Source organism: Kogia breviceps, chromosome 3 (assembly GCF_026419965.1).
Source record: "Kogia breviceps isolate mKogBre1 chromosome 3, mKogBre1 haplotype 1, whole genome shotgun sequence".
NCBI lineage: Eukaryota > Metazoa > Chordata > Mammalia > Artiodactyla > Physeteridae > Kogia > Kogia breviceps.
This window is the reverse complement of record NC_081312.1, coordinates 49,704,051-49,728,256: the sequence shown is the minus strand read 5'-3', so window position 1 is coordinate 49,728,256 and position 24,206 is coordinate 49,704,051. Positions and strand designations below refer to the sequence as shown.

The following is a 24,206-nucleotide window of genomic DNA, read 5'->3' as shown; positions in this document are numbered from 1 at the left end:
ACCATACAGTATACGTTCTCTTGTGTCAGTTGCTTTGTCTCAACGTCAAGTGTTTGAGATTCATTCATTCTGTTGCATGTTCATTCCTTCGTGTTGATGAGTAGTATTCCACCATGTAGATATTCTACAATTGTTTATCCATGCTCCTATTCATAGACATTTGAGTTGTGTCCAGTTTTAGGTTATTATGAATATGACTACTATAAATATTCTTGCACAAGTCTTTTGTAGACATATGTTTTCATTATTCTTGGGTAGATGCCTAAGAGTAGTATTATTGATTCATAGTGTGATAGTGATCAATTCATTATTGATTCACATTTAAATCTATGAGAAATTGTCAGCTTTCCAAAAATCTTTTATTCTTCCACCAGTGGTGGATGAAATTTCTAATTGCTTCATACCTTTGCTAGTATTTGGTATTGTCAGTCTTTTTAATTGTATAAAAATTATATAAAATATAATATAATGTAAAAAATAATTATAATGTCTACTATAATATAAAATGGTATCTTATTGTGGTTTTAATTTTTATTTAATGATTAATGATGTTGAGTACTTCTTCATGTGCTTAATGGTCATTCCTCTATTTTCTTTGGTAAAGTGTCTATTCAAGTATTCTGTCATTTTAAAATTGGATTGTTTGCTTTTTGTTGCAGGAATATATACACCAGATTCAAGTTCTTTGATATATGTTTTATTTTTTCTTAGTCTACATCTTGATGCCTTTTGATTTGTAGAAAAATTATAAATTTTGATGACATTAATTTATATATTTTTTCTTTTATGGTTAGCACTTTTTGTGTCCTCTTTAAGAAATTTTTGTTTTTTCAAAACTGAAAATATATTCTTCTATGTTTTCTTCTAGAAGCTTTATGGTTCCAACTTATACTTTTAGGTCTATGATCCAATTCAAATTACTGGGAATATCCCCAATTCTTTCTGAAATATTTCAAGAAATTTATTTCTGCCTTCTCATAGGGAAACTTAACTCTCACTCCCAAAATAGTTGTCTTCATACTTTGTCTTATTACACGAGAAAAAATACTGAAGGAGGATAAAGTAATTAGGCTTCTATGGCAAACCTGTTGGTATATCTGACGCACATCCAGCCATCCAAGGAAAGTTCCCTAAGCTCTGAAATAGTGAGCTATTCTTTATAATTTTCTATATTCTTGCCATAGAATCAGTTATGGATTAATAGATTGCACTCCCATATCTAAATAAGGATTTTAAAAATAAGACAGCTCACACAATATGTAAGAGGAATTCAATTTTTAGTGGACAAGGTTCTAAAAAAAAAAAAGACTGAGGATAAGGAACAAAGCCTTTCTATTGAGATAATTGAAAGGAAAAAGAAGCCTTACCTCTGGAAACTTTAAAAAATTCATATTTAATATGGAATCAGAATTACTTTTTTGAGATTATTTAGGTTTCAACTCATTTTTTTCTAACAGACTATTTGAATAGCTCTTACTTTCATTTAAGAAAGAATTGTTCTCTTTTGAAAATGTATTTGCATTTGCACTGTTTGCTCTTAAAAAGCCCTTATCCCTAAATTGCTTCATAATACTGCTAAGTGACACTATGAAATATGCACAAAATCTGATGACTTGATAGGGAGATGTACAGTGCAGAGAAAGTAGAGGTGGCAACTCTTTTCTAATTAGCACCTCTGGGTCCCAAGGAAAAGCAGCTTATTTCAGAATTAGGGTTTTTTTAGTATCTGTGAGTAAAAAAAAAAAGAAAAGAAAAGAAAAGAAAGAAAGAAAAGAAATTTAAAAGACAAGTGAGTAATAAGAAGGCAGACAACTAAATGGAAGAGTGGGCAAATTACTTAGCTGACTACGTGTAAAAGAAGATACTAAAATGACCAGAAAACATATGAAAACCTTCTCAATACCATTGGCTATCACAACAGTGTGATACCACTATATACCTACCAGGATAGCTAAAATGCAAACACAATTAATAGCAAGTGTTGGTGAGAATGAGGGGTGCTGCTGGTGGGAACGCACTATGGCACCGCCACCTGGTAACACTGTTTGGCAGCATGGACTAATGGTGAGCTTACGTGTACACTACGACCCAGCAGCTCCCTTCCTAGGGATATAACACAAAGAACTGCTTACGTGCGTACACCCAAAGACATGTACTATAATGTTTACAGCTGCTCTACTCGTAATAGCCAATACCTGGAAACTGCCCAGATGTCCACCAGTGGTAGAATGGATACATTGTGGAATATTCTTAAAATGTAATACTATAAAACAATGAAAATGAATGATTTAAAACTACATGCAACAATAAGAATGAATCCAACAAACATAAAGATAAGCAAAAAAAAAAAAAGGCCATGCTGGAGTATGTGCTGTCTGATTACATTCACCTGAAACACAAAACCAGGCACAATTAATATGCTGTCAGAAGCCAGGATACTTGTACCCTTGGCAGGGGCAGGTGCTAATTACACATGTGTGATCAGTTTGTGAGAATTCATTGAGTTGTACATTCATGATTTCTCCACTAAAACTTGCTGTAACGTTTCCTTTTTTTTTTTTTGCAAGCTGCAGGCTCAAATAATTTTAGAAGTAATTTCAGAAAACTTGCAATCTGGCACTTCCTGGGTCTGACATAAAGCAAAAGCACTAACAATGAGTGGTGGTGTGCTGGTGCTGGCTTGTTCTGACTCTCATCCCAGCTCCAAGGTGATTGCTTTCACATCAGGATAGCTTAAAGTCAGACATGGCAAATCCTACAAATCAGGCCTTTACATTTTTTTCCCCAGTGGGCCACTGAATCACAGCAGTGATAAACTTTTTCTGCATAAATAATAATCGCTTGAAATTGAAGAAATTTGGCATCTAAAATGAACATTTCCCTTAGAAGATTATTAGCACCAGACTGGCTCTTGCACTGAGATAAGGAACTCCACATCAAGACTCAAACTTCAAAATCCTCATGGTGGGTAAGGGAGAAGGCAAAAGCACATTTACCCATTTTGTTTTCACCTTTTATCTCTCTCAATCAAATCTTCTCATTTTAGGAAGTAAATAATCAAAGCAGCTTTTTTGTTCCTTTTTGACCACCTCCCTCCGCCCTACCCTTTCCTTTCTCTGCAAGCAGGTGACAGTGAGTGTCATCTGTAGACAGGGGTCATTACAAACCCACCAGTGGGTTGTCCAACCCAGCATAGAGAAGCAGAGGTCAAAGCTGGGTGGCACGTGCTCTCCTCTCCCCACCTAGCTGCCTCTGCCCATTCCACCCTGTGCTGTCAGCCTCCCTCTCACACAGCTCTGGAGCCCCTAGGGCACTTCCAAGGCCAAGGTAATATGAGGGAACGGAAGATGCTGCAGCTACTCCGTCCATCTTCTTTTGATCCCCAAATATTGAAGCTCCAACTGAGAAACTTGAAACACTAGGAAAATTAAAGTGTCTCTTCACAAAGGCACAAGCAGCAGGCAGCAGACAGTTTTATCCAAGAAACTCTTCTCAGGAAATGAGCCACAGAAACATCAGTAAATCTAGATCCCAATTAAATTTTACACTAACGGTGACCCTAGCTCTCATCTAATCTTACATCCTTATTCTATACATAAGAAGCTGGATGTCCAGAGAAGCCAAGTGGGTTGCCCAAGGGGTAGACACAAGGTCAGAACAGGGGCCTCTAACTCTGTGTCTCTTGCTTTTTCTATTTATTTTGGTACTTGGTTGCCACTTTCATAAATTCCTGAATGGACCCCTCCCCCACTCTTACTCCATGTTAATGTTTCCGAATTCGGGATGTACCTTGTAATTCTTTTTAAAATTCTTTTTCTTCTTTATCATTTTTTTCCTAGAAATAAATTAAAGCCTGTTTTTAACTTGTTGGTGTCCTGGAATCTAGGCAATGTAGATTTACAACAGACATTTACATTTGAAAAATATATACCGGAGATTTCTTTGTAGGAAATGTTTCTAGTACATTTAAAATATGATTTTGTTGGGCTTCCCTGGTGGCTCAGTGGTTAAGAATCTGCCTGCCAATGCATGGGATAGCATTCGAGCCCTGGTCTGGGAAGACCCCACATGCCACAGAGCAACTAAGCCCGTGTGCCACAACTACTGAGCCTGCGCTCTAGAGCCCACGAGCCACAAGTACTGAGCCCGCGTGCCTAGAGCCTGTGCTCCGCAACGAGAGAAGCACCATGACGAGAAGCCCGTGCATCGCAAAGAAGAGTAGCACCTGCTCGCCGCAACTAGAGAAAAGCCCGCGCGCGGCAACAAAGACCCAACACAGCCAAAAATAAAATAAATAAAATAAAATAATTTAAAAAATAAAAAAAAATATGGCTTTGTTTACATGAAGTTTTCAGGAACACATGCCCACTTGGAGCTGCATTTTGGAAGCAGTCCTTAGCAGCTTGTTGCGTCAATCTTTTTTTCCATTTTTGCTGTCCTCCTTGAAGTCATGGCCGGAATTCCTCACAAACTCCCAGAGGTGAGTGAGAGTCAGGAATCCTTGGAGCAGCCATTGGGGAAGAGCAGACGGCAATGTGCATGGCTGCGCTACCCTGACTGTCAAGCCTTTAGGGAGATTAAATTAATTCTACCTGAATTCTCACTGCTCTTGGACAGCTTCTGACTAACCCAATGTGCTGGTTAATTTTATGTGTCAGCATGACTGGATCACAGGTATTTGGCTACACATTATTTCTGGGTATGTACGTGTGGATGTTTTGGGATGAGATTAGCATTTGGATTGGTAGACTGAGTAAAGCAGATTGCCCTTCCCAGTGTGAGCAGGCATCATCCAATCCACTGAGGGCCTGAAGAGAACAAAAAGGTGGAGGAAAGGAGGATTTGCTCTCTATGACTGACTGCTTGAGCTGGGACCTTGTTCTTCCCCTGCCCTCAGACTGGGAATTACACCATCAACCCCCCTGGTTCTAAGGCCTTCAGACTCAGAGTGAACTACACCACCAGCTTGCCTGTGTCTCCAGCTTGTAGCTGGCAGATCATGGGACTTCTCAGCCTCCAATTCTGTGAGCCAATTCCTAAAAATAAGTCATATACATATATGACTTATTATTTCTTGTCCTATTTAACAGGTAACAATAGCTCACATTAATCATGCACTTATTCTGGTCAGGCTCTGTTCCAAGGGTGTTGTATCTACCATTCCTTTCATCCTCACAACAATCCTTGGAGATCGATCTGATTATTATCTCCATTTTACAGATGAGAAAACCAAGGAACAGAGAGGTCAAGTAACTTACCCAAGTTCATGCAGTTAAATGGTAGAAAATCTAGGGTTTAAACCCAGGCAGTTTGCTTCAAGGTCCGTGTTCTTAACTCCTCCATTGTGTTGCCTGAATAATAGCAGACCCAGAAACAGAACACAGCTCTTCTGGCCCTATACTAACTTTTCTGGCCCAGTACCATGCAGGCAGTTCCACTACAGCTTTATCATGAAAAGGCCTCTTCAGCTGGGCTCTAGTCCTTTGGTTCTAACTCTCATTACAGCGCTTGCTATGAAAGGGCTTAACCAGAGACTAGTTTTTACATTCCGCCATGCTCATTCTATTTTCTGTTTCTCCTATTTTATTGTCTGTTACCTGAATTCCTGCTGTGCATCTCAGATTCTTCTAGCTTATATATAATTTTAAAATGCTTGCCATCATTTGCTCTCAGCCAACAAGGCATTGATGTGGCAACTTCACAATGGCATACATGATCAACTGCTTTTAGGAGTGGGGAGGAAGGAGTCTCATGTTTCTGGTAGGTGACATGGTGGCCTCAATCGGGTATTTTAAGGTTTGAGGCAAGGTGATCATGAGCTGTCAGACTCTAGTCCTGGCCCTGAGTCTCAACTTCAACATGCATGAAGCCCTCCTAACCCAGTTATAATGATGATCACTGTTAAATCAAAGAAATAGTTCATGGTGGAAAAGACACTGATGCGACATGACATCTCATAGCACAGTTCACACAGCAAATCCTGTTCTAGCAACAACTGTTCTGTGACCTTTGTTTTAATGCATTACAAGAACCCGTTCTTCTCAGAGGTGCTTGGGAGTTAAAATGGTCACACGCCATTATCTGTGTAACCATTATCCACACCTCTTTCTGGATGTATAAAAGTGCTTTGTCTCCATGATCAAACTGGAAATATCCCTCATTGTATGAATTTCCCCAGTTGAGCAGCTGAATAAACCTGGAGCTCAGTGCTGGCTAAACAGCCAGTGGTCTCATGCTACACCATCAGTATCCTGAACTTGATTCAACAACAGTAAGGTCCTCACTCAGCCCACACTGGGCCTTGAGGAAGTTACAGTGAGGACTGAGCTCTGAATACAGACCATCTAAATTCCTTAACATGGCTGGAAAGATTAAAGAACAGTAGGAACATAGTGGGTTTAGTAGACCACTGATAAATACGATTTAATCCCTGGAGAAAATCATGTGATATGAACAAATACTAAATGAAATTAATTTTCAGATCTAATATTTATGCAAATTTTATACCAATCCCTTCAGATATACTAACTATAGAATTTCTCTAAAAACACTGGGTTAATTTTTGATGGCTGTATCTCACGCTAATAACCTTTTATACATAGTTTCAGAAAACTTAATAATTGACCATAACCCAAAAGCCCTCATAACACACAAATTAAATAATGTAAATTGTAAATTGATGACTTTGCTCTTATAAAAGTCAATATAAGACCTAAGGGAGTGAAATTGTAATATAATTGAAATATTTGGCTCCACTCAGAAGAGAGTAATTGACCAGTCTTTGGCTAGCCTCCAAACTGGGTAATAATCTTCTACCTACTAATTCATTCTTTCCCAGTTTTGCAGATAAAATTTATAAATTATTCTTTAATTCCTGCTTTCAATGTAAGCAGAGCTTCCAGGTTCTACTAAATAGCTGCCATATTTCATTTCAGTGGTGGCTATAAGTCAGTGGATTCTGTGTTGGTATTTAGTTAAATCATTTTATGGCATGTTTCAAAAGAAAAGTGTTATGTGAGTTCATTTTTATACAACCCAGATGTATATGTTGTAATCTTATTTTAACATTACAGGTGATTGGCCAAGTACATTACAGTCATCTTTTGCTGGGATCATTGCTGGCCCTGCAGCTGCTACCACGTGGTACGAGCTGAGGAGCTGTCAGCACTGGGACGTTTACTGGGAAGGAAGCCAGGGCTGGGAAAGTCAGTGTTAGGTTGGAGGCAGAGGGTGCACAGGCCAGATGCGCTGGGCAGAGAGACTCCCTGGAAGTTGCTGTCAAGGGTCTGAAGCTAGATGAGCAGACTGGAAACACACTGGTCAGACCAAGGCATGGAGATGGCTGGAAGGAAGGTACATATGTTGAAACCAAAGCTGGGCCCACAGACAGGTGAGCAGAAACCAGGAGATTCACAGGAGACCACAGCGGGAGGGGGGGGAGGAGTAGAAAGGGGTGGTGGCCAGTAAGGTGCCAGCAAAGCTGGCAAGCCGTGCACCAGAAGGGGGAGAGGAGCAACAGGAGACTCTTTCGCTTCATCTCATAAACTTCTTTTGTGCTTTTGGCCAGGGCAGGAGCCAATCAGGTGACAGCCATGCTGCAATGCAGCAGTTCTCCCTGCGAGAGGGACAAAGGAAAGCCTGTTGCCTACAAATTCTTCCTTTTCCAGCCTTTATGCTGAAATCCCTACCATTAGATCGATGCTTTGAGCAAAGGCACCATGTACTGAAGGCAAAGGTTAAAAAAGGACTATCATTTATAATGAAGGAACATTATTCAATAGTATAGACATATATAATTTCCCCTTAAAGAGAGAACAACAAGGTTAAGGTAAACTTTGATAGCTGTAGTCATGGAGTGTGGAACAAAAACTGTGATTATGCTTGTCTGGGGGCACGAGAAGGCCTCCAAAAGAGAGAAAAGGTGTTTCAGTTGAGCTTCACACGCATGTGCTTGCAAACACACACACATACACACAGAAGCAACTGAAAATAGGTCCTTGGTTGTTCGGAATAATTAATATAAGTTCTCAGAAATCAGAGGCATTTTTGGTAATACATACTGTACATAATTTACTGAAGTGCTCTGGGATTTATTTCTCTGACTTTTGAGGGGGTTGGGCAAATGATCCCAGTTCTATCATTTTATAACTCAAATATAGGGGAAACATCCACCACTTTGACACCCTGAAGTGACTTGTTTGAATACCACAATGGTAACCCGTAAGTAACAGAAACCACAGAACCATTGGAACTTTATAATATTGTACTAAAGTGAACTCCATCACTAAAGTCAGGAGGAGTGGAACTTGAGGTAAAGAGAAGGCACAGCCATCATATTCAGGGATTTTGATAACGAAATTATTTCCTCCCCCTGCTTTTGGATTTTTCCATGTTTCCTATTTGTCATGAGCCAATCCTGGTAGAGCCTATCTGAGCTCTGCTTCAGAACTGGGCTGATAGAGGTTACTGGGTAAGGAAGCAGCAGTAGGTCCTGGTAGGCCAGTCTTGACAATTTTTTCTCCCACTCATATCTGTGTCAGCTTTTTATTTCCTGTGTCTCTGAGAGATAAGAGGCTCACATCTCTGTTCCTTTCATTCAAAAAGTGAGTAAATTTCAGAATATATAAAGAATTCCTACAACTCAACGACAAAAGAGAAGTAACCCAATTTCAAAATGGGTAAAGGCTTTGAATAGACATTTCTCTAAAAAAGATATAAAGATAGCCAGTAAACACATGGAAAGATGTTCAACATCACTAGTCATTAGGGAATTGCAAATCAAAACCACAATGAGACACCCATTCACATCAACTAGGATGGCTCTAGGCAAAAAGCTAGGCAATTACAAGTGTTGGTGAGGATATGGAGAAATTGGAACCCTCATCCATTGCTGGTAGGAATGTAAGATGATGTAGCCTCTTTGGAAAACAAGAATCAAGGATATTCTCAATGCTGGAAGCATTAATTTTCTCTTTGGCTTGCTGTTTTTTAAAATTAATGTAAAATATTTGTGTGTTGATTTGCCAATTAATACCAATATTTATTAATATGTTTTTTTAACCTACATAGCAGGACCTTACTGTCAAGTCAAACTTTTCCACAAAATTTCTATATACAGTGGCCAGAGCAACCATTCTTAGTTCAGGTGGAAAGGTGCCATTTTTGAATGGTAAGGGAATGGTAGTTACACTCTGTACACTTGCTTATCATGCTTGTTGAAGCTAGCCTGGAAATTCATTGCTCATACAAGTTCCTATATTCCATATTTTTTGTTCCTCCAAGTAGAATGTAGAGAAAATCTTATTAAATTCTGAATAATATTTTAGTTCCACCAATGGCAGAATTGCTTCCATAATGGCAGAAGGTAGCCAGATAACATGAGTTGAATGTAAACATGAAGCTTCTACACACTGCACCGACTGTGTGCTAAAAGCTGTTTATCATATTTCCTTGCTGAGTCTGGGCCAGATGATTGATGGTCAATAAAATCAATAATAACTGCTTGTTAAAAGCACCACAGATTTATCTGTGTTGTATAAGATTTATTAGATTGGATGCAAGTCCAATATTACATTTGATTTTATGGGACTAATGCTCTTAGGATAACATTTCATAGACGTGGGGGTAGGGATGGCATAGCACAAGTGACACCATCTTCTCAAGTTCATGAATTGGTGTGTCTGGGTGATAGCAAAAATACCCTCAGTAAGTAGCACTATGTAATGGACACACATCTATAGTAAAATCAGCTGTTGATTATTTGCACTGATGAAAAGAAATTAAAGTACAGATGATCAAAATTGGTAGATTATGTTATAAAGTCACTTCCCTTTGGCTTTGGGTGAGTTATAATTATAACTGAATCTGCGGATATCTGACCTTCTGAGCATTTGCTCCTTACACAATCAAAAAGCCTGTTATGAAGACCTGCCTTAGGTAGAAACTGTTTAATCCCCCACATTCACATTTACTTCTCTCTGCAACTGGCTTTGTTCAGAGACTAGATAATGCCTTAGACTGATATACAGCACAGGTCAGAGCAGCACGGCCCTCTCGCAGGCTCTTCCTGGAGCGTGACAGAGAGTGATAAGCGTTTGGTGTCAAACAGTTGCTTCTTAACATGCAAGCTGCAAGGAAAGTAAGAGTAAAGAGAGGATAAAGAAAAATCTCAATCAGCTTCAATGAATAAATCAGCAGTAGATGAGGATTAACCATCTATGTGTACTGGCTAATGACAGAAGGTAGTTATTCCCACACCAAAGCACAAGGTTCAGCATTCTACTTCCCAAGCTAATTTTTTAAGGAACAGTTTCTTCTTTGATCAGAGCTATAAAATGTGCAGTTCTGGTTCTATGCAAGGCTTATGAAAAACCATTTTATTTGGTTGTGCTTTAATCCATTCTTAAACAATAGGATTTTCCAGGTCACATATTCCTTTTTATATTTATGGTAAAAGGCAGGTTAGGTCTTTTCCTGAACAGGAATACACATAATTTTTTTTAACCATCTTGGCAAAAGGTGCAAGAGAAAACTGAAAGTAAACAGAATTAATAACTGCTTACAGGTTTGAATGCATTTTTATGTTTTCCAGGATAGACTTATAAATGTTTTAGATTTACAGAAATATACTTAAAATGCCAAAAAAATCTACTTGTTCTTTTATATCATTTCTGCCTATAAATTTTAAGATGATTATTTTGTTAGAAGAGGACAATGAATCCCTGGCTGAGCTGATAGAACCTTACTGCTTATCTGTTGCTTTCTTGGTTCTGACAAAGCCGAAGTATCCAGCACACTTCCGATGATCTGGTCTATGGAACACTCAATGTACTTGTCTCTCCCTTCCCTCTACCCCCTATTTTCCTCCTTAAATTTATTTTGTCACAAAGGGACTTAGGAGACAAATGACTTTTAATTTCTCACTAATTTTCATACATGAGAACTAAAAGATCTCAGTTATGTCATTGAATTTATAAGAACATAAAACTGTGCTTTGCAGTCATATGTTTCCTGGGATTATCAGAAAGTAGGACAGAAGAGCAGTTTGACACAGGAGCTCTGGAGTCAGCCTGGATTCAAACTCTGGCTCTGCCTCTTACAACCGGTACAACTTTATAACCTTTAAAGCCCAGTGCCCCAGTTTTCTGAGGAAAATATGTGATTTCTGGAGATTAAATGAGAAAGTGGCTAGAAGGGGTTTAGAACAGTGCCTCACAGGTAGTAAGTGCTCAATACATCTTTTTTAAAAAGAATAATTTATTTATTATTTATTTATTTTATTTTAGGCTGCATTGGGTCTTAGCTGCAGCACGCAGGCTCTTCGTTGCGGCGTGCGGGCTTCTCTCTAGTTGCGGCCTGCAGGTTTTCTCTCTCTAGTTGTGGCACTCAGGTTCCAGAGCACATGGGCTCTGTAGTTTGCGGCACACAGGCTCTCTAGTTGAGCAGCAAGAGCTCAGTAGTTGTGGCACGTGGGCTTAGCTGCCCCACGGCATGTGGGATCTTAGTTCCCTGACCAGGGATTGAACCCATATCCCCTGCATTGTAAGGCGGATTCTTTACCACAGGACTACCGGGGAAGTCCCAGTGTTCAGTACATTTTTAACAAAAAGTGTGAAATACAGGTTTTCAAGTTTAATTATTACAGTCAAGCTCATATGAGAAACAAAATATTAGGATATGTTGCTAATCATTAATCTTTTTCATCCTGATTCCTTTTTTCATTAAACAAACCTTTTAAAAACATTTTCTGAGTGCAGAAATGGGAGGAAACAGAGATATATAAGAAAAGTCTATGACTTTGAGTTATTAGGGTACAATGGGAGATTCTAAAATATGCAATTATAATACAGTGGGAGGATGTTCAGTGTTAGAACACAAAGATGGGAGCTCTGCGGGGGTTGGTGGGTGGGGTGCACAGAAGGTAGAACAGAGTTTCGGACCACACTGTGAATGGGCAGGGCACTGAAGTGACTGGTTCTGTTCCAGACATGCAGGTACAAGTGGGAGTTGAAGCCATGGAGTAGATGAGTCTCTAGAGACAGATGTGTTGAGAACAGAAAAGTCAGTGATGTTTCTTTATTCATGACTAGAAATTCAAGACGAGTTTTCTTGCTCTTTCAGCTTAAAATCAGTCAGTCAAAATGAAGAAAACTCTTTCTACAGTTAAGGAAAAAGAGTGTCTAATTAAACCCAGCTGGGGTGGGAGTTCTGCTGGTGCAGGAGAGGCTCTGCTGGAACGCACAGCTGCACCCAGGCTCCCAGAGGGCATGCTGCTCTGGGGCAAGGCTATTGAGGTTGGCTCCTGTGAGCTGGGCCTGGCAAGCTTAGTGGGGTGATTTGAAGGTCTAGTCTCAGCAAATGGTGGAGGGAGGCCTGGTGGACCGGGAGAGGGCTGGTGGGGAAGCTGGAAGGCCATGAAGGTCAAGAAGGAAGAGGTAACTTAGACAGGCAGGTGGGACTATGGCTGTATCTGCAACGTAAACCAGAAAAGTTAAAAAGATGGCAAAGTCAGGGTCAAACAGAAGTGAAATGACAATTTCCCTGACAATGATGTCAAGTGCCTTCTGTGCATTCTGCTTGGGTCTTTCTGAGTAATCTTACTCTGAGATAGTTCTCAGTTTAAGACAGGGGCCCAGTTTCAGGTTAGGGATAAAACTGCTGTGAGAAGACCCCAGGACAGTGGTTTTTGGCTTTGAGATGTTTGGGGGGATGAATTAGACATGCTGTTGACAAAACCTAGATGGTCTCTGATAATCTAGGTTCTCTGCTGGTAACCATTTTATACTAACTCCTTTTCCAAGGTTAAAAACTGATCCTGAATGTCAATATGAAAATATTAGAAAGGTTGGGATGTAATAGGCAAAGTACTACTCTTAACTTTCACACATTGTTCTGCTCTGTTGTCACAAGAGCAGCACCAGTTTTGACCTTTTAATATTGTCCTTTTTTGCTTTATAAAAGAATGTTTAAAACAATCTATTTCTATCACAATTTAATGAAAAACGCAATCAAGCCAGTCATTGGGCATCATGTATACAAAGTGTAAAAGTAGTCAGAAATAGATCAAAGCAGTTATTTTTAATTATATTACATCAGTATTACTGATGTCTAAAATCATTTTTCAGTTATTTATAATAAAAGAGAAGAAACATATATTAAATATATGTACATACTTACTACAAAATTTATATAATTGCTTTACCTCTTTGCCTTTGACTTTAATATTTAAGGAATAACATAAATTTAACTTTTAATATTTTAGATTTAACATAAGATTTAAGGATAGGCTAATTAGGGACATTTATCCACAGGGTGGAGTTTTAGAGTAGTCTACTCTGCACACACAAGAAATTAAGAACACTGACCTCCTTACTGACTTATTGGCTAGTCATTGCCTAGAATGATGTCTCCCAAACTTGTGTGGAAGCAAAGAGAGCTTCCACAACCTAAGTGTCCGTCCACAGATGAATGGATAAAGAAAATGTGGTGTATATATATATATATATACATATATATATATACACACATACAATGGAATATTATTCAGTCATAAAAAGAAGGAAATCCTGCCATTTGTGGCAATATGGATGGACCTCGAAGGTATTATGCTAAGTAAAGTAAGACAGAGAAAGACAAATACTGTATGTTCTCACTTATATGTGGAATCTAAAAAATCTGAACCCAAAGCAGTAGAGAGTAGAATGGTGGTTGCCAGGGGCTGGGGGGTGGGGGGGAAGTGGAGAGATGTTGGCTAAAGGGTACAAACTTCCAGCTATAGGATAAACGTTATGGGGATCTAACGTACAGCATGGTGACTATAATTCAAAATGCTGTATTATATACTTGAAAGTTAAGAGGGTAAATCTTAAAAGTTATCACTGTAAAAAAAGAAAGATAATTATGCGAGGGGATGGAAGTGTTAACTAATCTTACTGTGGTAATCATTTTACAGTATATACATGTATCAAATCATCATGTTGTACACCTTAAATTTATATATACATCAATAACGTCTCAATAAAGCTGAAAAAAAAAGGAAACGAACAAACAGAAAAGAGTTTCCAAAGTCAAATAAGTTTGGAAAATTCTAGGTTGAACCAAGCAGGTTTCTTTGTTTCAGGATCGATTGGTATATGGATATAACAATGCAGAATGTGGACCACCAAGAGCATGTGTAGAGTAGAGAGTCTCAAATTTATTTAATTATGGAAACTTCGAGGGAACACACTTAAAAAAATTCCAACCTAGAGAATGGGTCAAAACAACATGAATGCCTTCAGAAGTTTCTTGCCTTTGAAAACAAACAAAATTGATTTTGGGCAGAAGTTTGATTTCAGAACCTCCCTGTCCAGCCTGTTGGTCTTAACCGTAACGTCACCAAATATGCCAAGTAATTTAGAATTGGTTACCAAAAAATCCCTGAGGCTTCTTTGTAAGCAATCTCTCAATAAGAATAGAGGAGACTAGCCAAAAACTAGTGAAGATTACACAGTGGTCAACGAGTAGACAGAGTTAGATTAAATATTATATAATTTCTGCCTCATTGAATCAAAACTGCTTTTTTTGTATTTATGGCATCAGAATGCAGCCTTCCAACTACAGTATTCTAGAGATAATACTTAGAATAAATAAGAATTAGTATCTTCAGATACAAATGTTTATACGTGCTAAATCTCAGTTGAAAGTGACAGAAAACCAATACAAACTAGCCAAAGAGAAAAAGAAGGGGGAGGTTTGCTGACTCACGTACTGGAAAGGCAGGAGGGGGTAGAAAGGGGTTATGAAGGGTTCCAGGGACTCAACAGTGTTCTCAGAAGTCTCTGTTTCTTACCTCTGTAACTCTGGGGATTGCCTTACTTTCTTCTACTAATGTAAGAGGAAGAGGAAGAGGCAAGGACACCGACACCTCTGGCTTTTATTCTAGCTGCAACAAGTCCAGAGGAAAGCGATGCTCTTCTGTCCCTGATTCAGTATCTATAAACCTCAGAAGAGGACTCTGATTGGATTGGCTTGCTTCATGTGCTCATTTTTTGAATTAATCACTTTGGCCAGTGGGACAGGGTGTGACGATTGGTCAGGCCTATATCACATGCCCTCCCACTTGGCCAGGTAAGGCAGAGCACTGGATTGGCAGCCCACCAGAATCACAAGGACTGGGCAGAGGCAGGAATGTGGTGGTATGGGGAAACACTTAACTAAGTAAGAAGGATACTGCCATTATGAGACCAAAACATAAACAACACAAAACACTAAACTCTATGGTTGCTATACACTCTTTTCTTCTAACAAATAGATGGAATTATTGAAATGAAACTATATGGTTGCCCCCACTCCCAACCCAATCACGTACTTTTTTTTTTTTTTTTTTTTTTTTGCGGTATGCGGGCCTCTCACTGTTGTGGCCTCTCCCGTTGCGGAGCACAGGCTCCGGACGCACAGGCTCAGCGGCCATGGCTCACGGGCTTAGTTGCTCCGCGGCATGTGGGATCTTCCCGGACCAGGGCACGAACCCGTGTCTCCTGCATCGGCAGGCGGATTCTCGACCACTGCGCCACCAGGGAAGCCCCCCAATCACGTACTTTTAAAGAGGCACCTGAAGTTAGTGCAAAATTGTGTTTTGGCACCTTCTGTCCTCCCTCCACTCATACACAAGCCAAGTGGGGGATCACTTTGCTCTTAGGTGGCCACATTTACCATAATATATAATAGCAGTAAGAATAACCACACAAACTGCTTGGTGGTGGAGCATTATTGGGGAGAGGAAGGACTGAGCTATAGCTGTCAGTGTTCTCTATCCTTTTCTGTCTTCTTTTTCTTCATCAACTCTGTTGCTCCACTTTTGAAGCATCTCAAGAAATTAGTGCTGTATTTAAAATGCAGAAGATCCAGGGAGAGCAAAAAGGCTTTCTTCTGCACTCAGAATGGTTTCCTCTTAGACTGTACAAGACGCGCCGGTCAGTGCCTCCCTGCCCTGCTGCTCACAAAGGCATTCTGCCTTGGGCTTTCCTCCAGTTGAACAGTGAAACCAGGAGCCAGGTTTGTATCAAGTGTCTGTTTATTAGGGCCAGGACTAGGCTGAGGGGAGTAAGGCACTCTCCTTGGATGCAGAATTTAAAAGGGTGCCAAAAAACCTCAGTAGTCAACATTAATATTTTAATGGAATATTTTTCAAAATAAAAATGAATGCCCCAAAATACATAATGAACAAAAGAGCAAAATCTTAAACAAAGATAGGATCAATACTACTGATTTTCCCTTCAGACTCAGGCTCCAATATGGCTCAGCATGGCACTGTTACTGATCAACATTTAAAATGTTGATATTCTGCTCATTGTGGATTTTTTGTATTCATCTTTCTTTTTTAAGATATTGCCTTACAATATTTTTTATCCTGATTACTGAGTATTTGGTATCCCCTTATGTTTTTCACCCAAGGTGAGTGCCTCACTGGTCTTGCCCAAGTCTTCTGAATACACCTCACTAAAGGGGTGGGCTTGTGACCTAGACAGTCATCAGTAAACCCCTGACTCAAGCTGAGCCTATCACATTCTTTCTCTAAACTTCAAAATGTGGCCTAAGAGATACAGAGACAGTAGTTAGATGAGAGTGGATACTTGAACTGAAATGTCATGCTGCATTGGGGCTGGAGGAGTCATGTTAGGCCTTGTGCAGCCCAAGGAAGCCCATCCAGAGAGAGAAGCAGGCATGAGAGAGTTAGGCATATGCCAGACTGTATTATTTGTTCAAAATATTCTCTGTCCTCCTCTACAAGGCTCTTCTCGGTGCCTTTCTCTGTTGGAAGAGTGAATTTCCTGTAGCACGGATGTCAGTCTTGACCACATGGTTTGTTTTAGCTAATGGAATGTAAGCAGAAGAGACACGGAATGTCTGAGTGGAAACTTTAAGTGCTATTGAGTGGTTCTGCTCTGCTCCCTTCTCTCTGCCGTAAGGTTGGTGTGTTCCAAACATGCTCTCTCAGCCTAAGTTCAAGAATAAGGAGGATGTGGAGAAGGGCCAGAGCTGACTTTCAGTGAGTGTTATTGTAAGAAGTTATATGGTATTGTTGTAATTCATTGAGAATTTTAAAAATTAATTCTTTAATTAGAAAATTAATTAATTTTTTGTTTTTGTAAAACAAAAAAATTTTTTGTTACTGCAGCATAACTTAGTCCAAGCTGACTGATACACAGAAGTGAATTTAATCTCTAGCTTTCCAGTTCCAGTCTTCTTGTGAGTTGCTTTTATTTCCCATGAAATCCTCTGAGATCCCCTAAGTGGGTTTCTGTTCCTTACCACCAACAATCTCTGATAAAACTGATAAAAAACAATATTATTTAGAACTATTTTTTTCTTAAACATTTATCATATAATAGGTTCTAGCCTCATCTGTGCCAAGGCTAAGTTATACGAATACACACACTTTGAAAGGTGCTTAGGTGAGAGAAGTGCAATTTATTTTACTCATGGTAAGGGTAATTTTTTTTTTTTTTTTTTTTTGGCAGTGCGCGGGCCTCTCTCTGTTGTGACCTCTCCCGCTGCGGAGCACAGGCTCCGTACGCACAGGCTCAGTGGCCATGGCCCACAGGCCCAGCTGCTCCGCGACATGCGGGATCCTCCCGGACCGGGGCACGAACCCGTGTCCCCTGCATCGGCAGGCGGACTCTCAACCACTGTGCCACCAGGGAAGCCCAAGGGTAATTTTTGCCTGGGCATTATATTTATTACCCAATGACAGATGGCTGTGACAGTTTTCTCTAACTTTATGAAAACTGTGAGTTGATCTGAAATTCCAGTTAATAGCATCTTTTCATAGTATATAGAGGAAGAACAATTTCTGCTGCTTCAAAAGTGATAATATCTTCAAAACCGAATCATATCAGTTATCATTTTAGCTTTGTAATTGAAAAACAAAATACCTTTGTTTAATATACAAATAAATCTTTGTGTGTGTCCTTGTTCCTTGGGGTTAATTCAACTGACTATTCTCGGAGGATCCATGAGGATTTGGCTCACTCTTTTAGGCCACCTTTAAGAGTAGCCTTTGGGCTTCCCTGGTGGCGCAGTGGTTGAGAATCCGCCTGCCGATGCAGGGGACGCGGGTTCGTGCCCCGGTCCGGGAAGATCCCACATGCCGCGGAGCGGCTGGGCCCGTGAGCCATGGCCGCTGAGCCTGCGCGTCCGGAGCCTGTGCTCCGCAACGGGAGAGGCCACAGCAGCGAGAGGCCCGCGTACCACCAAAAAAAAAAAAGAGAGTAGCCTTTGTATGGCACCTTGTGCTCTGTAAGGAGCAAGCAAATTATCCCAAGTTGGGGGATGAGATTTTTATGCAGTAACTGTTGACTAGTGAGACAATAACTTCCATTTTATGTAAAAACTTTCTATTTTGCCAAACTGAAGTTAGTAAGCTATAAACATCTAAATTACTTTTTCAAAATATTTTCACAAATATAGTTTTAGGTGCTTTACATCCTGTGTGTAGGAAGCACAGAGAGGTTATAGACTTGATTAAAATTACCAGCAAGTAAGTGGCAGTATCAGGTCTGGAACCCAGAACCTCATCTAGTTCCTTCTATTTTTGCCTCAGTACAAAGAGGAACAATTCATTCCTCTGTAACATTCTCCTTAATACCTGTAAGAATATTTACATTGCTCACAGAATGTTCTGATTATACTAAAAGTAAATTTTTAAGAATTTAAAAACATGAACATATGTTACCTGTTATATTTACCATATGGACATCTAGATCATATTGTATTTACTGCTGATATATATAGATAATATATTATAATATATGTAATATATCATAATATATAATAATATGTATATATTATAATATAATATATAATAATAATATAATATATATTTACATATATATATAAAACTGAACACCACTTTGGTTACATTAAATAACACATTTACTATACCAATATTTGATGAGATGCCACCATACTACAAAGCAGGTATTTTTTCCAGAAGGCTTTGAAGGTGAAAGCATAGTAACTGAGGGTTTATTTTAAAATGTTTAACTTGCAAATCTTTGTTTTAAAAGAAAGAAGGTAAGAGAGAAATAGCATTTGAGACAAGATTCAGAATGAATAGTCAGTGTTTAGAGTACAAAAGAAAATAAAATTCTTGCTCAACAGTACAAACACAAAGGAACGGTTACAAATATATTACTGATTCAGTGATTGATAAAATACACCAAGAATTCAGAGATAATGTTAGATTTAGAAATATGAATTGCTAAAATTACCAAGTAATAATAATGGTTCCAATTGCCTATATGAAAATGTCTACAAAATCTTTTTTTGTGTGAGTAGCAATTCTTTATACCAACCTAAGTTTGATAAGGAATAGAGCAAGTGCTGATACTAAATAAAAAGTGTCACCAGATATTTGCCCTAAAGGCCACTTCCTGCATTATTTTTCATGGATTTTGAAGGCCATCTATATCTGAAACATATTTTAATTTAGTCAGTTGACAACTAATGAATTTCAACCAGTTGTTTTTAATACCATTTAAAAGATAAACTTCAGCCATTTTGTCTGAAATGTGTAAGATGATGACTTTCTGAGGGAAACAGTTATTCACAGGGTTTTCTTTATCACTGGAAATGACTAAATATTAATGAAAACTTTCAGGTCTAGTGATAACTTGTGTGGATAACAAACTACCCAATTTTGGGAGAACTACTTAGTGTAATTCTTTGCTCTCCTATGTTTTGAAGGACATAGAAATTCTGGCCCATAAGCTTTTTGTGAGGATGGAAGATAAGTAGACATAGGAGAAAATCGCACGTTATCACATTACCATATTAAGGAGATAAGGTGGGGGAATAATGTTTGTTGTTCATCTAACAGATGATAAGTGAACGTTAAAATCTGTCATCTTCTGCCTTATATTTATTGTCAGTTTAATAATCTTGATATTGACTGAACAAAAAATATAACTATTTACTTTTTTGAAAAAATGTGCAAAAGATCAGAGAAGAAATAATCTTTTTAAAAAATGAACCAATATTCCCTTCCTAGCCTACTTATGTCATGTCTGAAGGGCTTTACATTATTCTTTTATAGCAGACATCCAAATTTCAACCCTGTCCACACCACAGTGTCTACTCACAATGTCCATTACCGATAAAACAAATGGTTTAATGTTTCAAATCTACATGGGGTTTGGTGGAGATTTAAAGGCTGCCTTTGGTCTTAATGGATAAAGTATAGGCTCTTCTTCACAGAAGAATAATGCAGTGGTTTGACCATCCTAATTAGCATGTGCCTCTAAGTTCTTTTTCCAGACAGGTGATTAGTTTCTTAGTTCCAAGGAGAGTTTTGTAGGGCAATTTAACATAGGCTATAGTTAGCAGTTTAAGAGTGAAATCATAATATGAAGAAAAAATTGGCCATGAACTAAAGTTCTGAAAACTTTCAAAATTAAACATCATTTAAACAAACTGAAGTGTTTAAAAAATCGTGGCATGTGCCTAGGAGGGGAGCTCAAATTTGTGCTGAATTAAGTCTCTCCATCAGTACTAATACAGTTTAATAGACTATATGTGAGAACATAAATGACTGTAAACATGGGTCCCATTCAGTATTGAGTTGAGCTCCCTCATTGCTGAATATGGTGATGTTTATTTTATTTTATTTTTTCTTGCTGCATATAAAATACCAATGTTCCCCTCCTTTACCCTAAGGCCTCTCTCAAAGGCTAGCCTTTCTGGTCTCCAAGGAATGCCAGGAAACCCTGAGTGGGGCAAAGCTGATGCCTGAACACCATCTCTACTGTCCTGCCTCATCCTGGGGCTTGCAACTCAATGATGTGATGAAAACCTCCCTACAACAGTCTTGAACCCCTGCCTTGCCCTTTGCACCCCCAACTAAGTGGATTATTTAAAAAGTAAAAGTCCAATTCATGTACATCTCCTCAAGAGTGGTTCCCTTCCTTCTAAGCAGTGTGGGCAATAACATTATAAAGATCTCTTTCCTCATGAAGCTTATTTTGTGTGTGTATGTTGGGGGGGCAATAGATAAATACAAAAGTAACATGATAGTTAAAATATATAGCATCCCAGTTAGTGGTAAGTACTACTGAGGAAAATAAAGCGGGGAGGGAACCAAGGGGTTCAGAAAGGTCTCACTGCAAGGGTGACATCTGAGTAATGATCTGAAGGAGGCAAGAGAGTGAACTGTTCAGATGCAGGCTGAAGGAACATCAAATGCAAAGGCCTCGGGTCCAGAAGGGGCCTGGTGTTGGTGGAGGAACAGCAAGAGGGACTGCGTGGCTGAAGCAGAGGGAGTGGGAGGAAATGCGGGCGATGAGCCCAAGCGGGAACAGGTCATGTGAGGTCCTTGTGGACTATCTTAAGGACCATCTATGAAACGCGGGGGGCAATTGGAGGATTTTGAACAGAGGAGTGGCATCACCTAACAAGTCGTTAAAGGCCCTGTTCTGGAGGCTAGCTTTGGCGGAGGTACCATCAAATGACATCAGAAAGATAAATTTGGTAACAGGTGTCCCCAAATTTTCACAGACAACTACTGACTGTGAGGAAAAGGGTCGGACTCTGGACAAATGGATGTGTGGGTGATCGATAGGAGGGGGTTACCCTGGGAGACTGGGAGATGCACCTGCCTAGCTTTCAGGCCGCGACCGCGCAGAAACCTCCAGTCCTGCTACTCCAGCCCAGATCCCCTCCGCGAGGGTCAGGGACGCAGCCTTCAGGCCATGCTGCCATGGCGACTATGGGATTTTTTTTTTTTTTTTCTCCACCCCACTCCACATTCGCACACCTCTTGTGCGCAAAGCACCCGGACCCGCATCCTTACCGCGCTGCCGCTGGGCTTGGGCCAGAGCCGACTTATCAGCATTCAGCTCGCGGCGTGTTCCCCGCCCCCGCTGAGACTCCAGGCTCCAGCCTATCCAGCAGCTCCAGCACCCAGCGGTCCGCGCCGCCCAGCCGCGCCCACCTCCTCCCCGGGGACCACGGCCGGAGCCCCACAACCGGCTCTGCCCTGGAGCTTCCCTGGCGGCCGTGAGCACAGCCGCGGATCGGCCCAGCTACTCATCGCCTTCCCGCACGCTGGTGGCCGCCGAGTGCTTCACCCGCGGCGGGGAGGGGGCGCCCTAAGCCTGGCTCTCAGGCAGCGTGCACCGGGAGACCCGCTCTACGCATCCCCGAAACAACTCTCTGGAGAGGTTCAACTCTCTGGAGAGGTTCAACTCCCCTGTGCACCGTTTACGGTACCCTGCGCTTCCTGCAGTGCACCAGACGGGGGAAGCAGATATTGGAGGCACCTGCATTGCGCCCCACTTGGGAGGCAATGTGCGTAGAAGAGGGGGATCGTCTGCTGCAAAACCGGAGGATCGGAGGCGCAGGGAGTTAGGGGTGGGTTTTCTTAGGACTCACCTTGTGCAGTTTCCACATGGCTCCTAGAGCCTTGACTTCGTGGCTGGAGTGTTTGCCCTCCTCCAAGCACTGGTAGCACACGGGCATCTTGCACTGCACGCAGTACATGCTGTGGTTCTCCAGCTCGTGGTCTGTGCAGGTGGAGACCTTTCTCGGGCTCAGCCGCCGGCTCACGCGGCCCTGGGCCGGGGGCACCAGGCGGTGCTTGGCTAGGGGCCCCCGGGGCGGGTGGCAGCGCAGGCGGCACGGATCACAGTAGAAGACATCGCACTGTTCGCACATGACGGTGGCCTCCTTGGGTGCCTTCTCGCAAAGCTGGCACTTAAGGGCCGCCGCTTTGCTCTGCTGGTAGCGGTCAATTACCCCTTCCAGGACGCGGTTCTTGGGGAAGCCGCGGAGTCCCCGGTCATCCAGGATGAGGCTGCGGTGGCACTGGGGGCAGGTGATACAGGAGTTGCGGGGCACCGGGGCCAAGGCCGGTGACAGGTGTGTGGCCGGTGGCGGCATAGCCGGGGGGAACACACGGACGCCGTTGGGGGACTTCTGGCACGGGGTAGTGGGGGCGCTGGCGAACCCCCCGTAGGAGCCATAGCCGCTGTCCGCCTCGCTGTACAGGCTCATCTTGTCAAGGTCCAGATAGTCATAGTCGGAGACCCCGGAGCCAGAGGCCCGTCGGCTCTGGGGCGACTCCGACTCCGGGGTCTGCACCAGGATGTTGCGGGCGCACGCCTGACATATATTGTGAAAGCAGGGCAGGATGATGGGCTCCCGATAGAAGGAGCCGCACACGGGGCATTTTAACTCTTCTTCCATCTCTTCCATGGGGACCTGGCTGGGAGCGAAGCAGCGGCGGCTGCAAATGGAGCCTGAACTGACGAGGTGGCCGGCCGGCCTCTCGTGTCCAGCACCTTGGCCAGCAGCGGCGGCAGTGGCGTTGGCAGTGGCGCCTTCCCGCGTCGCTTAGGCGCCGACTCCCCGTGAGGCGCTCTCTCTGTGAGGCACCAAACCGCGGCGCCGAGCGCCAACCCGGGACCGCCCCCTCCTGCCCCTCTAGTCCCGCCCCAGCCTGTAAAGCAGCGGCTTATTGGACGGCGGGCGAGAAAGCGAAGCTCTCATTGGCCATACGCCCCGTCCTTCTCCTCTCCTCCGCAGGCCGCAGGGGGTTTGGTGGAGGATTCTGAGGATGAGGGGAGGCTTCGCTTCGGGCTGCATGATCTCGGGAGGGGGCCGGCGTGCGGAGGCGAGGGGACCAGGAAGGAGGGATTAGGCGGGATGACTCATCCCTCGCTCCGCTTCCTTCCGACCTCCGGCTCAGTCGCCCAAGAGCGGGTCGTGAGAAACCCCTCCCCGCAGCGAGGGGGCTGGCAGAGGGGCTGTTGCCTGTCGCCGGCGTCTGCGTTTGGCTTGCAGCTGTATTCTCCGCGCCGATCTCCGCTCGCCAGTGCTGCGCCGCGCGGGAGACCCCACCTTCTTCTGCTGCTTGCGCCTCACCCAGGCCTAGGTTTCTGTACCCCAGCCGGGCCATTCTCCAGCTCAGGAACCCGCGGAAGCCGGCCCCTGCGCTCCTGCATTCCGGGGGTCTGACGGCGCAGGCCTGGCAGGAACCTTCTCGCTTCTTTTTCTCCCAGGTCCTGGTGTCATAAAAGGGGATTCACAATATCGATTTCCTAGTGTTGCTGTGAGATTTAAACTACGCGACCCACGTAAAGGCTCAATATATTAGTTAAAATCTATGCCCCCTTCATTTCACGCTTTCAATTCAGGCTCGGCCCGGAGGCTTCTTACCCTGTGGTGTA

The 24,206-nt window shown here is 41.9% G+C and overlaps 1 protein-coding gene across 4 annotated transcripts in view; it reads right to left on the bottom strand.

Annotated features, from left to right (window-relative positions):
• TRIM9 (tripartite motif containing 9) overlaps positions 1–23,451 on the bottom strand; it is a 113,312-nt gene extending 89,861 nt beyond the window's left edge. Inside the window, exon 1 of one of the 4 annotated variants that reach the window (XM_059057165.2) lies at positions 22,411–23,451. In XM_059057165.2, coding sequence (XP_058913148.1) covers positions 22,411–23,232 — 822 coding nt within the window. In that variant the 5' untranslated portion in view covers positions 23,233–23,451. The remainder of the gene's footprint in view (positions 1–22,410) is intronic. The other 3 variants (XM_059057167.2, XM_059057166.2, XM_067028477.1) reach the window with 3 other exon arrangements.
• Positions 23,452–24,206: the final 755 nt, after the last annotated feature.